We start from the raw sequence: 14,583 nt of genomic DNA on the forward strand, positions 1-14,583 counted from the left end.
ATTATAATGAATTGTACACTAACTTCCAATCAGGATTAATTTTGTCCCAGTGATACAGTGTGTATTTAAAGACAGCTTTTTGTTTGTTGTTTTGTTTGTTTTTTGTTTTGGGGTCACACCAGGCAACGCTCAGGGGTTACTCTTGGCTCTTTGCTCAGAAATAGCTCCTGGCAGACTCAGGGGACCATATGGGATGCTGGGATTCAAACCACCATCCTTCCTTCTGCATGCAAGGCAGATGCCATACCTCCAGGCTATTTCTCAGGCCCCTTTAGAGCAGTTTTGTTGGGTACATCTGAAGTGGGTCTATTGCTATTGCAGTTTGTAAGAGGTCAGGGACACTGCTGAATATCCTGCAATACATGATATTGCTTCATGACAAAAAAATGATCCACCCAAACACCAATTTTGCCAAGGTTAACGTGGAAGAATGAAATGAAGAAAGAATCTAATTTTTATTGTGTGTCAAAATGAGAATTTGAGCTCAGAAAAATGCATTTGGGAAGATTGAGGTAGAGAAGCAAGAAGTATTTCTGGAAAAGAATATACAGAGCTAAGGGGGATAATTGGCCTGCAGACAAAGGAGTTATACTCACATTTCTGGTTTAGGTAACAAATCCAGTTTAGACTATATTGAACACCTTTAAAGGTAAATAAGATTTTCCATATAACTACTGTTTTTAAGGTCAATAAACATTGGAAAACAGCATTCTGATGTTAGCTTTAGAAACCTATTAACGAACAACACAAATATTTTCCAAAACTTGATACACTTGAGTGCATCTTTTGACTGAGTATGTCACCAATAAAAGTTTATTAAATCTACTAAAACTGAAATAAATTTTGAAAAAATAAAATTGGGATAAAGTTTCTCTAAAAGATATATAGTGTTTATGAGAGCCATATATTCATATTTAAATATATAATGCAACAAAAATAATGTTTATTTCTTAGAACCATCAAAATATACAGAGAGGAAGTTGGAGTGAGAGTACATCTGATAATGAGTTTGCCTTACCTGAAGCACCTGAGTTTAATTCCCCGGCATTCCATAGCATGAGTCCAGCAGGAATAATTTCTGAGTATGGAGACCTGTTTATGGCAGCCCAAAACACTAAACAAAATATGCAGAGAAGCAGAGACAAAAATAAATTCTTCATAAATATCACTCACACACACACACACATGCACACACGCACGCACACACACACACACACAGAACACTGAACCAACCTAGCGTGGTTTCTTTATAGATTTTTCCTTTTTACCATTACCTTAAAAGTTATGTAAGTTCTCTCACAACAAATTATGAAGGCTCTTCATAAATCTTCAGAAAGATGGATCTTCAGTTTTCTGTTTAATCATTATCTATAAATTTTATCTTCCACATCATAGTAATGAAAAATAAGGACCCAAAGTAAGATGATATCTGAATTGATTATTTTACTAATGCTTAATGATGGATATGGCAGGACCTACATCCTCTTTCCATAGCCCTAAGAAGTTTGAAAAAAAGTAAACTAATGGAATTTAATTTTAACCAACAAGCATTTACTAAGTAACCTCTTTGTGTGTTTCAGTTTAATTAAATTTACTCAATTTATATCCATTAGAGATTTATTGAATTATATGGTTTTTCATTGTAGCAAAATTTATCTTACTCCATTGTATAATTTTATGCTACTTAAACATTTCTTTGCTTTCTTTCTAATAATTTTAAGTACTTCTAAAGTGACCATTAGAATTTAGAACTGAGAAGAACACTACATTAATGTATATTTGACTAAAAGAGAATTTATAATTTTTATTATGGGCTTGAAGTAGTCCATCTAACATGAAATAAATGTGTACTTTCAATGAAAAGACTAGTATGTCTAATAATCATTATATATAAAGTCAATTTAAAAATCATTTTCATAGTAAAATATTATTCTTTTTATCTTCTAGTTCTAAGTCAGTACCCACAGCACTGTGACTGCAAAGAGACTGAATTGGAATGTACAAATGCTGGCATAAAATCTGTGCCAGAGATTTCCAGTAATGTGACATTACTGTGAGTAGAATTCAGATCATGAGGATAGTTACCTACTAAGTCATATATAAAAACCATGCAATCTATCTAGTCTCTCTATTTTGTTTTATACTACCTATTAGAAAAATAATATGTTTTCTTTAAAGCAGTCAGGAAATTTTGTATGTTTATTCCCAATAAAACATATTTCCAACATGATTTGTTAAATTAGCCACATTACCCTTTTAGCTCACAAATAATTATGGTCTGAAAATGTAATTTTGATTTACTTTCTAATTATGTCTTAATACAAATATGCCATACTATAACTTTAAAAATGAAAATGAAAAAGGAAAAGTACTCAGTTATTCTGATTTACTTTCAATAAAATAATTTGTTCAAGATGACAAAAATGTAAATAATCTGTGAAGCTATCTATTTCATATGGTCAAAATTTTTCTATATTTTCATAAATATTTGAGTCTTAAAAATGTATAGTCTTGTCAAAACTGGGATATAAATGAGTTTCTTAGGATTTTTGTTGCTTTATTTTTTTGTTGTGTTTTGTTAAACTATCCATAGATTCTTTAATTCTAATATATAAATATTTTAATCTATAGATTATTAATCTATGCATTCCAATATTCCAATGTCTATCAATATTCTAATATATTATAATAACTTACTCTATTTGTCAAGATTTGCAAAATATTTTAATTTCATTTTATTGACTTTTATTCTTATATGAGAAAGCTTTTAGTTACTACCATTATTTTTAAATGTCTATATTTTTATAATTCATTGTAAAATATTTTCTTTTCAAGCATGTACTTTATAGGGAAGAGATTGGTGGGCCATAAAATTCATTATATCTGTTTTACATGTTATTTTAGGTCTCTCAAGAAAAACAAAATTCACAGTCTTCCAGATAAAGTTTTCTTCAATTATTCAGAACTTAAACAGCTGTAAGTAGCTATTAATAGTGTTTTTATGAGAAAAATCTTTAAGGTATTGTGTTTAAGAGCTTTCTATTTTTAAATAGTTACAAGTTCATAACCTATATTATTTTTCTCAATGTAAGAAAGGTTAAAAGTCAAGCACTGAAAAAGATTTTATTTTTCTGTTTCAGAATTTATCTAACTAAATTGATTGTGAACCATTTTATAGAGTTAAATTGGGTTAAGTTTAGACACCTCATTAAGAAAATACATAGTTCCATGCTTTTACTCATAATCATTTCAAGCATGGCATTGCAAATCTAGAGGCTACTAGATCTGCATTTTCATTTAGAATATATAGACAGAATAGAAATTGATAAGACAGCATAAACAAGATTTTGCATAGATAAGAATTATAACTAATTTAAAACACATTTAGAGGACAACAGATGGCCTCAATAGGTAGGTAGACCAAAGACATGATCTGAATAAGATTATCAATAATAGTGAGGGGAATATTTAAATAGTTTGATGAAAGAAAACATTAAAATTTCTCATGCATAAGAAATAATAGTCTAAGCCCGTCAATATACTTCCAGCATCTTCCAGGGCTGAGTAGATACAATTCCTCTATTGGAAGCCAGAGATGAATTACCCATCTCCAAAACTTAAATGAATCATCTTCTTGTTTTTACTATCATCATGTTTTTACTATCAATATGGAGTTTCCCTTTACTTTGATTCCTAATTAACAAGCAACCTTATGATAATTACATTAACTTCTCAAACTATTCATAATATTTAAAATATTAACTTGGATAATAAAGTATACTATATTAGTACAACAACATATCTTCTATTTAAAGACATAAAAAATTGTCATTTTTCTGTAAATATAACTAGTTTGTATCAGTTCTCTGAGTCCAGTTTCTGTGACAATAGAGATATCAAGTTTTTACACTAGTCAAGATGATTATTAAACATGATTTAAAATTTTAAGGTTAGGGGTCAAAGTGGTGGTGAGAGGCAGGGTAAGAGGCTGGAGCAATAGCTCATTGGCCTTGCATATAGCCAACCTGGGTTCAATCCCCAGAATCCCACATGCTCCCATGAGCCTGCCAGGAGAAATTTCTGAACATAGATCTAGGAATAACCTCTGAACACTGCTGGTGTGCCCCCCCAAAAAATAAAAATAGTAAGTTATCTGGGAATTAGATAAGGCCCTTTCACAGCATACTTAGCATTTATTTTAGCATTATTAGTATTATTATTATTTAGCATTATTTTAATAAATAATTTCAAAATAAACTTCAAAATAGCAATACAAAAGAATGATTTTAGAAATGTGAATTATGCTTAAATGCAGTGTTCAAAATATGATCTTTTGCTGATACTGGAAAAATATATCTGGCCTTAAATGCCATCAAATTCTCCACTGCTTTTGAGCCTAGGTATATATTTATTTAAAGAACAGAGAAAGTCACAGAAGAAAGCCCACTGGCAAAGTTGAATCTTTGTGTAGATAAGGTAGAGAGATAATCATGCCAGATTCAAAGAAACCTCTAAAATTAATATGCACTTTAGATCTCTGCTCTGTTTTGGTATGTGCAGATATATTGTCATTTCTACACTACACTCTGACTTTCAGAGTGGAAATTCTAGCTAAACTGCTTCTAATCCCACTGAAAATTCTTAGAATATTCTTTCTGTGAATCAATATTATCTTTGAATTGTCTGAATAAAGCTCAAAGGAGGAAAAATGAAAGAAAAGTAGCATAAAATAACAATTTGTGATTTAGAGCAGTTATTTAAATCCTATTACCGAAAGGCAAACATTTTATGGATTTCTAATTAGTTCTTTTATTATTACTCGTATATAGTTTGCAACAGTTAAATGAATTACCAATGCATATTCCTACTTAGTGGAGTAACTAGATTTAGTTTTAATAGCTAATGCCAACAGAAGTATTAATTTGACATTAAAAAGAAACTTTGATATGATTAATTATTATAGCATATATGTTTATTTTCTACCATATACAAAATTGAACACAGATCTAGGAATAAAAAACTATGATCTCCTGATTATTTGATCTCCTGATTTGGGAAATCCAATTTCTTTGGAAGCAGAAGAATCACTAGAAGATAAAATAAGTAGGCCACTCAGTCCTGTCTGGGAATTTGTTCTATATTATTATTTTCCTCTCATAATAACTAAAGAAAAAAGGCTACAGAAATAGTCATTTATTCATGCAAGATTCAATTTTTTTATGATTGAGAAAAGAAGATATTTATCATTTCCCAAATAATATGGAAATTCCTCATGTAAAAGTTTTATTTATTTTAGAAAGTGTTGGTTTCAATCCTTGGCCCCAGAGTTTAGGGAGTATTAGGGGAAAAAAACTGAGTGAAGAAAGATAAACAAAAAAATGAAAGGATAAGGGCCAGGACCCAAGCAATTTGAGGTACATTGATGGAGGTTTAAAATAATAAACAAAACAAAACAAAACAAAAAATGACAGAACTAAATATCCAAGTCAAACTCAATAACAACAATAGAATCAAGAGACCCAAACTCTAACAGGCTAAAATTTAATGGGCCAGTTATACTGGCAGACTGAAGAGTAAAAGGGTGGTGGTTAGGATATACTCTGGGAACATGGTGAAGGGAGGTTGACACTGGTTATGGGATTGGTCCTGATTCGATGTATGTCTGAAACCCAACTAAAGAACTTTGTAAATCACAATAGTTTCAATAAAATTAAATTTAATTTTAAAAGAAAACTTTGGTTCTATGTTATAATCTGAAATTCCCCTGCTACAAACTACTGTTTCATGTATTTGATATTTCTTGTATATAATCTTTTTTATCATTTTTGTTTGCTTATTTTTTATTAACTGCATTATTTAAGCACTATGGTACAAAATTGTCCATTTTAGGGTTTTAGTCATACAATGTACCCTTCCCTTCCCATCACTTATGTGTTTCATTTCCGTTCCCCCCACCTCCCACCTCCTCTTTTCTCAAGGGCAATTTGCCTCTCTCTCTCTCTCTCTCTCTCTCTCTCTCTCTCTCTCTCTCTCTCTCTCTCTCTCTCTCTCTCTCTATCTATCTATCTATCTATCTATCTATCTCTAATCTATCTATCTACCTCATTTGCTTGATCACTTTCTCTTTCTGTCCCTTTTGACACTGCGGTCTGCACTATTGTCAATGGAGGGATACATTGCATGTCACTTTCTCTCTTTTCAGTACTGAGTTCTGGTCCAGAGAGATCAGTTCCAGCTATCATTGTCCAGTAGACCCTTCTCTAACTGCACACACCATTCCTTGTGGTGAGCTTCCTACTCTGGGCTGCACCTCCTGACCCTAACTATATTGTCTCTGGATATTGTTATCTGTCTTTTATTTTTTTCTTATATCCCACAAATGAGTGAGAATATTCTGTGTCTATCCCTTTCCCTCTAGCTAATTTCCCTCTGGTTAATTTCACTCAATGGCCACCATGTAAAGCAAATTTCATAACTTCACTTTTTCTAATGGCTGCATAGTATTCCATTGTGTATATATAGGAATATATTCCAAGAACATAAAAACACGATACCAAAATGCCGCCTATGTTCAACACAGCACTATTTACAATAGCTAGAATCTGGAAACAACCCAAGTTCCTGAAAACAGATGAGTGACTAAACAAACTGTTTTATTTGGGGACTATGCCTGGTAATGCTCAAGGGTTACTCTTAGCTCTACCCTCAGGAATTAGTCCTGGTGGTGATTAGATAACCATATAGAATCCTGGGAATTGAACCCATATTAACCCCATGCAAGGCAAGCACCCCCACCACTGTATTATTTCTCTGGTCCCCATATATCACTGTTGTGTATGTAAACATTTTATGGGATTATTATGTTACTGACCCTACCCTGATCGATGATTGTGCCCTACCCTAGGGTGTGACCTGGCATTCTGCCCCCACCCTAGGGTGGTACCTGATTCTGCTTCCACCATTCGGTGGTATCTGATCCCACCATTGGGTGGTACCTGATTCTGGGTGGATAAAAACAAGGGTCTGTGGAAGGCGAGGGGCTTTTGGTCGGAACTGATGCTGAGGCTTTGGACTTCAGTCTTGTCCACCGAATAAAGCTAATATTTCCACAAGCCTGACTGTCTGCGAGCTGTTTACCCACCGCTTCACCTCAGAACCGCCGGCTGAACAGGGTGGCAGACGCGTGCTCCGAGCTGGAGGGGAAAGACCTCATCCTCCATCCCCTCCACCAGTCAACTTCTTCAGGGGTTGAATTGCAACATATCACTTTTCTTTCTTTTTTTATTTTTTATTTTTAGGTCACACCAGGCAGTGCTCAGGGATTACGCCTGGCTCTATGCTCAGAAATCGCCCCTGGCAAGCTCTGGGGACCATATGGGATGCCAGGATTCGAACCACCATCCTTCTGCATGAAAGGCAAACGCCTTACCTCCATGCTATCTCTCCGCCCCCTATATATCCCTTTTCAACATTTACAATCTTCTATGGATTGGACCTTATTACTCAATATATGAGGGATGAACCATATATTATTAGATTTCTTTTTTAAAAAGTTATGTTACTTTTGGGCCAGAGATATAGCATGTAGGTAAGGCGTTTGCCTTTCATGCAGGAGAATGGTGGTTCGAATCTTGGCATCCCATATGGTCCCCTGTGCCTGCCTGGGGCGACTTCTGAGCATAGAGCCAGGAGTAACCTCTGAGCACTGCCAGGTGTGACCCCAAAAAAAGTTATGTTACTTTAAAACGCCATGATTTATAATATTGGTAATAGAGTTACGCACTTAAAGCATTCCAGTAACATATTCTTCACCACATTTTCTACTTTCCTTCACTGTTGTCCCAAGGTCCTCCCACCCAACTCATATCCCACTCCCCACACCATGGAAAGCTACCTACTAAAAATCAGTTTACAATTTGCGTTACCTTTAGGCATATGTTATTTCCTTACTATTTTTCTTTATATCCCATATATGAAGGAGATCATATTATGACTGTCTCCTTCTGCCTTATCTCACTCAGTCAGACATTCTCCAGATTCATCCATATAGCAGCACGTTGCATTGTTTCATCTTTTCTTATAGTTGAATGGTATTCCATTGTGTATATGTACTTTAGTTTCTTTTTACAGTCATTTGTTTTTGGACACTTTGGCTATTTACAGATTATAGCTATTATGAATAGCTATAATGAACATAAGAATGCAATTGTCTTTTCTAAAAAGAGTTTTGTGTCCTTTGAATAGATGACAAGAGGAATTTCTGGGTGATATAAAATTCAATTTCTAGTTTTTAGAGAGGTGTCCATATTATTTTTCAAAAAGATTAAACCATTTGACATTCCCACTAAAAGTAAATGAGGATCTTTATTTCCCCACATTTCCACAACATAGGTTATGTTCTCTGTGATATGTGCCAGTCTCACTGATGTGAAATGATATTTCATTGTTGTTTTGATTTCCATTTCCTTGATGATTAGTGATGTCCCTTTGAAGAATCTGCATGTCTCTGAAGAAGTTTGCATTGATTTTTCTCCATTTTTATGGGGTCAGTTGTCTTTCCTTGCTAAGTTCTGAGTGCTTTCTTTATCTTTTTTTTTGTTTTTTTTTTTGCTTTTTTTGGGCCACCCCAGTTTGATGCTCAGGGGTTACTCCTGGCTAAGTGCTCAGAAATTGCCCCTGGCTTGGGAGGACCATATGGGACGCTGGGGGATCGAACCGTGGTCCTTCCTTGGCTAGCGCTTGCAAGGCAGACACCTTACCTCTAGCGCCACCTCACTGGCCCTGATCTTAAATATTAACTCTTTGTCAGAGAAATAGTGTGCAAATATTTTCTCCCAGTTAGTGAGATGTCTTTACTCTGTTCATCTTTTTTTTTTTTGAGATGCTGATGTTTCCTATTTTAAGAACAAAGAAACACTCTCTTAGAAAAGAAAGCTTATTGATCCCTAGACATTTCACTGTTAAGATCTTGCTTTCAAAGTCAAATTTCTAACTATGGTTCTTTGAGAGTTCACTTATGTGTTCCAATCCAACCTCGGAATATTGTTACTATGGATAAAAACTTTATGGATAATCAAAGTTTTTTAATAATTAAAGTTATTTATAAATATCACTCAAATATCCTAAAGGAACTCAAACTCAACAACTTTTGTTAAATCTCCTTGCTGCCCATTAACTTTTTCAAACTTCTATAGCATGCCAGTTACTCTGACCTGTGACCTCTGACTGTGATTCCAAAAATATCCCATGGCTGCAGTCAAATCCTGTGTACATTTTCTTCACAATTCTACATAATAATCCAATGGAGCAACACACTAAAACTCAAAACATCCTAGAAAAAAAAGCATCAGAAGGCTAAAACTAGAGAAACAACTCCAAAACTCTTGGTAAAAGATGTCAGGAGAGCAATGACTGGCAAAACACATATGTTCTTTCAATATATATTGATGTATTGATACCAGTGAGAAACTGTGCTAATGATAAAATAGTAAGCAACACATATAAAATTGTCTCAGCAACCATTCCTTCCCGATTTCTGCATGCCCTATTAGCTCTTCTGGAGTCTATTTTCCAAACTTAACCCTAAGTAATGGCACCTTTAAGTTCCTAATGCTGAGTTAGATGCACAACTGCTAAGTGACTAAATTGTATCTCCTCTACTTGTGTGCTTAGCATTTAAAAACTTATTGTGAGTTATAAAAATGTTCCTTGCTCGGGGCCGGCAAAGTGGCGCTAGAGGTAAGGTGTCTGCCTTGCAAGCGCTAGCCAAGGAAGGACCACGGTTCGATCCCCAGGCATCCTGTATGGTCCCCCCAAGCCAGGGGCAATTTCTGACCACTTAGCCAGGAGTAACCCCTGAGCATCAAACGGGTGTGGCCCGAAAAACCAAAAAAAAAAAATTTTTTCCTTGCTCAAATTCATCCTGGATTTAGCCTTTCTTACTAAAAGAAATAAAAAGACAGATCTTTATATTATATAATATATTATTCCTGCAACATTAAGTTATCTGAAAATAAGATGAACTTCTTTACTCAAATGATGGAAGAAAATATTAAAGATAGTGCCAAACCATCTTATAGAACCCTTCAATTTCATTTGTCAAATGATGATTTTCTACTACATCTTTATAGAAATATCATAATATTTGCTAATGTTGAACAGATATATAGATGACATTAGTCATATGTATTTGTCCAATTTGTCTATAAAAATTAAATTGTCGGGGTCGGAGAGATAGCACAGCAGTGTTTGCCTTGCAAGCAGCCAATCCAGGATGTAAGGTGGTTGGTTCGAATCCCGGCGTCCCATATGGTCCCCCATGCCTGCCAGGAGCAATTTCTGAGTAGATAGCCAGGAGTAACCCCTGAGCACCGCCGAGTGTGGCCCAAAAACAAAACAAAAAAAGTGTCTAAATTTGCCCTATTTTCATGATATGCCATATTTATTTTATAGTTGAGGTGCTGACAGAGCAGAATAATAAGACTGGTCTTTTATCTCACGCAGAGCCAACATCAGAATTTTTCAACTATAGTTTGTGCATCTATTTCTTTCATTTTTTTGAAGAGCAAAACTGTATTTGTTATTTTCAATTTGCCAGTTTGTCTCTTCTCTTTCCAACTTCTTCAATAATTGATCTTGATTCAACATTCTCACTTTAGGTGTTTCTCAACTTCTAGGAAAATTAAGGTACCTTAAGTAATTTGGACTACCATATTCTTTGCATGCCATTGTCTTATATTTTGTTGTTTGTTGTGTATCAGTCCAACATCTTTTAACACTCATAAGATAGGAACAGAGTAGGGACTAAGAAGTAAATGTTTATTTCTTTTTATTAGTTTATAATAGTATAAAACAGACTATATGCAGGAGACTCAGGGTTTTCTGAGATATATTCTTTTTCCAAATATAATATAATTGTTTATTCTTTACTGTTTGAATTTCTATATTGATTTTGTCCATTCTCATAGATATGTTTTGATTTTTGTGAATCCTTCACATTCATTATTGAATTTTAAAGAAACTACTCATTGTACTTTGTGGGTTGCTCTTTAGGTCTTCTCATAGTATCAAGCACCACCACCATCAACAGTAAAAATAGCACTTCCCATTGTAGCATATGTAAAACATGTATGGTAAGAATATAATGAGGATCAAAGAGGATTTACTGATGTAATAATAACACATAAGAACAGACTAAGGAAAAGATGGGGGACGCTTTTAGCAGGAAAGCCAAAGAAGCAGAGGCTTTCAAAGGATACAAGGAAGTTCGTGAAGAGGGCACTCTGTCTACACATCTGCAGGAAATGATAGGCCACATGCTACAGAAGTCATTCAATGGGGTCTGTGAGGTGGCGCTAGAGGTAAGGTGACTGCCTTGCAAGCACTAGCCAAGGAAGGACCACGGTTCGATCCCCAGGCGTCCCATATCCCCAGGCGTCCCATATAGTCCCCCCAAGCCAGGGGCAATTTCTGAGCCTTAGCCAGGAGTAACCCCTGAGCATCAAACGGGTGTGGCCCGAAAAAAAAGTCATTCAATTATGACCATGAAATCTTTAAATGTTATATAAAAGATCTGAGTTTTATTCTATGTAAGCAATGGTGTAGTAAAGCACGAAAGCACAAGTATGTGCTTTAGGTTATATTAAACTAGGGAAGATGGCATGCATTTTGAGGTTGTATTAGGATATTTATAAAAGTACATTAAATTTCATCCTGCAAATAAAACCACTAATAAAGCCACTCTGATTAGAGATACCATATGCTGATAGAAGAGTTGAGGTCATTTAAACATTCATAAAAACACAATCAAAGCAAAATTTACTTGATAAGGAGAACAATGTTTAATCTGAATGCCTTTTTTAATATTAATAATTGCATTAATTATGTTAAGTTTGTCATATCTAGGCATTTTTAATAGCTGGGATATAGAAGCAATTTAAAAAGACCTTTCAGAAAAATAAAATAAAATTTATGAGATTCACTCTAACACTTTATCACTGCTACCATGGAAACTAACAGTAATTCTTCCACAATATAACAAAATCTGTATATAAATTAGGAATTCCTTTTTAAACTGGATTCTTGTTTAGTGCAACCATTGGCAATAAAATGTAATTCATGAAGTCTGCTTGGCTCATGAATACAGAATGTTGAATTAAAAATAGTCTATAAAATGCATGTCATTAAAGCATTCATTTGATTTAGTATCAGGTACATAAATTCCTGGTGTTTCTACTTGAAAAATTTTGACTGCTAAAACAGCAGGAATTCATGAACCAGTAAGTTATTCTTAGAAGAGCCATTTAGAGTAGTCTATTAAATGAACTTACATCTTAGACCCGAGTAAGAAAGAACTCCTCTTGTCAAATTGCCATGCTTCAAAATTTCTTTTCTTACCATACCACTATTCTGCTAACAAGGAAGCAGATAATAGAGGAACAAGTTAAAATTCAGCAGCTCAAGTTTGAAATGAGTTTGAGACTCAAGTTTTCTATGGAATTCTAGCAAGCTGACTAATTTGAAGTCTAGAGACTTATTTTATTTATAGAGTTGTGTCTTAACTCATGCCAATAAAAACAGTTGTGCACAGTCACAGGACTCAAAGATTAGCAAGTCTAATCCTAAATCTAATTCACAGGTCACAGCTCTACCAATCCTCTTCAAGATGTAAAAACATGAAGGCAAATATATAACACACTTTTGAAGGTAGGGGTGCACACCCATTGGTACTCAGGGCTTGTTCCTGGCTCTGAACTAAGGATTCACTTTTGGTGGTGCTCAGGAAGCATATAGGGTCTCAGGGATAAAACCGAGGTTGGTCACATGCAAGGCAAGTACCAGACTTGCCGTATTATCACTCTAATCCTTGATGTACATAGAATTTTTGTAATGATGTAATAAAAAATAAATTGTACCATTTAGATATTAGATTTTATATTTAAGAGGGAAGAACTTTTATATACCTATTTTATATAGCATTATATTATTTATTTTAATACACTTTTAAAACAAAATAGTCAAATTAATTTTCAACATCATATTTTGTATTCTGAAAAGGTTAAAAAAGATATTGATGGGGCCGGAGAGATAGCATGGAGGTAATGTGTTTTGCCTTGCGTACAAAATGTTGGTGGTTCGAATCCTGGCATCCCATATGGTCCCCTGAGCCTGCAAAGAATGATTTCTGAGCATAGAGCCAGGAGTAACCCTTGAGCGCTGTCAGGTGTGACCCAAAAACCAAAAAAAAAAAAAAAAAAAAGATATTGATTAATAGGGGCCAGAGTAATAGCACAACAGGAAAGGTGCTTCCTTGTATACAGCCAACCCAGGTTTGATCCCCAGCATCCCATATGGCCAGGGTGATTTCTGAGCACAAAACCAGGAGTAGCCCCTGAGCACTGCCAGGTGTGGCCCAAAAACAAAAATAAAGATATTGATGAATATAAGTTCAATCTATTCATAGTAGAGTTTTTATTAAAAAGTAGAAATTTTGCTGTAATGTAAGGCATTTTATCACAAATATGGTGCAGAGGTAGAGATATTAGAATTGCAGGAGCTCTCTATAGTTTAAATTTAATCTGTAGAGTTGAAATTGATGCTTTATGTCTCTCTATGTTATAGATGTGCTCTATAGCACCCAACTTTCACATAGCAATACAAAACAAAGGTATTTGTTCAGCATTTTGGTAAAATGTGACTTTTTCTGATAACTGGAAATTGACTGTGAGTATCAATAGTCTGGCGCATCTGGAAGACATTTATGCCAAAAGATTGGGAAGTTCACTTAGGGAATAATTATGGTATAATAAAATTCAGAGTACAGTAGATGTCAAATAAGCATATGTTCTATCAATAATTTTGCAGTTCAGCGTAATGACTATTAAAGTACTGTATAATATTTTAAGAACCAAGTCAAGTCAAAATAAGATATTTGGAAGCCATTCAAAAAACTAACCATTATTACTAGTATTATGAGGCTGTGTCCTGCCCCTAAAACTCTTTAAGTCATAAATTCAGGGCTAGCCCACTTTTGGATAATGAATACAGGAAATGGAAATTATCTACTTTAACATTCCCAGCAGTGATTTTATTAAGTTAGTGTTTTGCTGCTAAGTTGCTTCTGAAGTAAATCATGAACCTCTAAGCTAAAAGTCTTTTTTCAGTTACTGTTGTCATTTGTGACTTTGAACAACTCATTTATTTGCTTTACACTGGTCATTCTACACCTAAAATCGAAAACAATAAGACCTGCCACTCCCTCCTCAAGTAAATACAATATGAAGAAATGAGAAGTAAACAGTAGAACTTTGCTGAACAAATAAGAAAACTCAGAAGTGTGATATAGAAGGCTGACCTGGTGAACAACTCCTGTACTTCAGTACAGGAAGGCAGCCATATTGCCAGGTCTGTCTGCATTAAAAAACAAAAACAAAAACAATAAAAAACTAGATCACACATGAGACACATGACACAATTGAGTGGACAAATTAGGATGTTTTTGCACCAGATCTTATACAATCAGAGTGCATTCTTAAGGTTTACAATCAGCTCTCACTGGCAAAACTCTCTCTCTCTCAATTTAAA

At 34.5% G+C, this 14,583-nt stretch overlaps 1 protein-coding gene across 1 annotated transcript in view; it reads left to right on the forward strand.

Annotated features, from left to right (window-relative positions):
• RXFP2 (relaxin family peptide receptor 2) overlaps window positions 1–14,583 on the forward strand; it is a 67,063-nt gene that overhangs the window by 21,906 nt on the left and 30,574 nt on the right. The window contains exons 4-5 of the mRNA XM_049778773.1: window positions 1,948–2,053; window positions 2,905–2,976. Of these exons, the coding sequence (XP_049634730.1) occupies window positions 1,948–2,053; window positions 2,905–2,976 (178 nt within the window). The remainder of the gene's footprint in view (window positions 1–1,947; window positions 2,054–2,904; window positions 2,977–14,583) is intronic.

Source organism: Suncus etruscus, chromosome 8 (genome assembly GCF_024139225.1).
Source record: "Suncus etruscus isolate mSunEtr1 chromosome 8, mSunEtr1.pri.cur, whole genome shotgun sequence".
Classification (NCBI taxonomy): Eukaryota; Metazoa; Chordata; class Mammalia; order Eulipotyphla; family Soricidae; genus Suncus; species Suncus etruscus.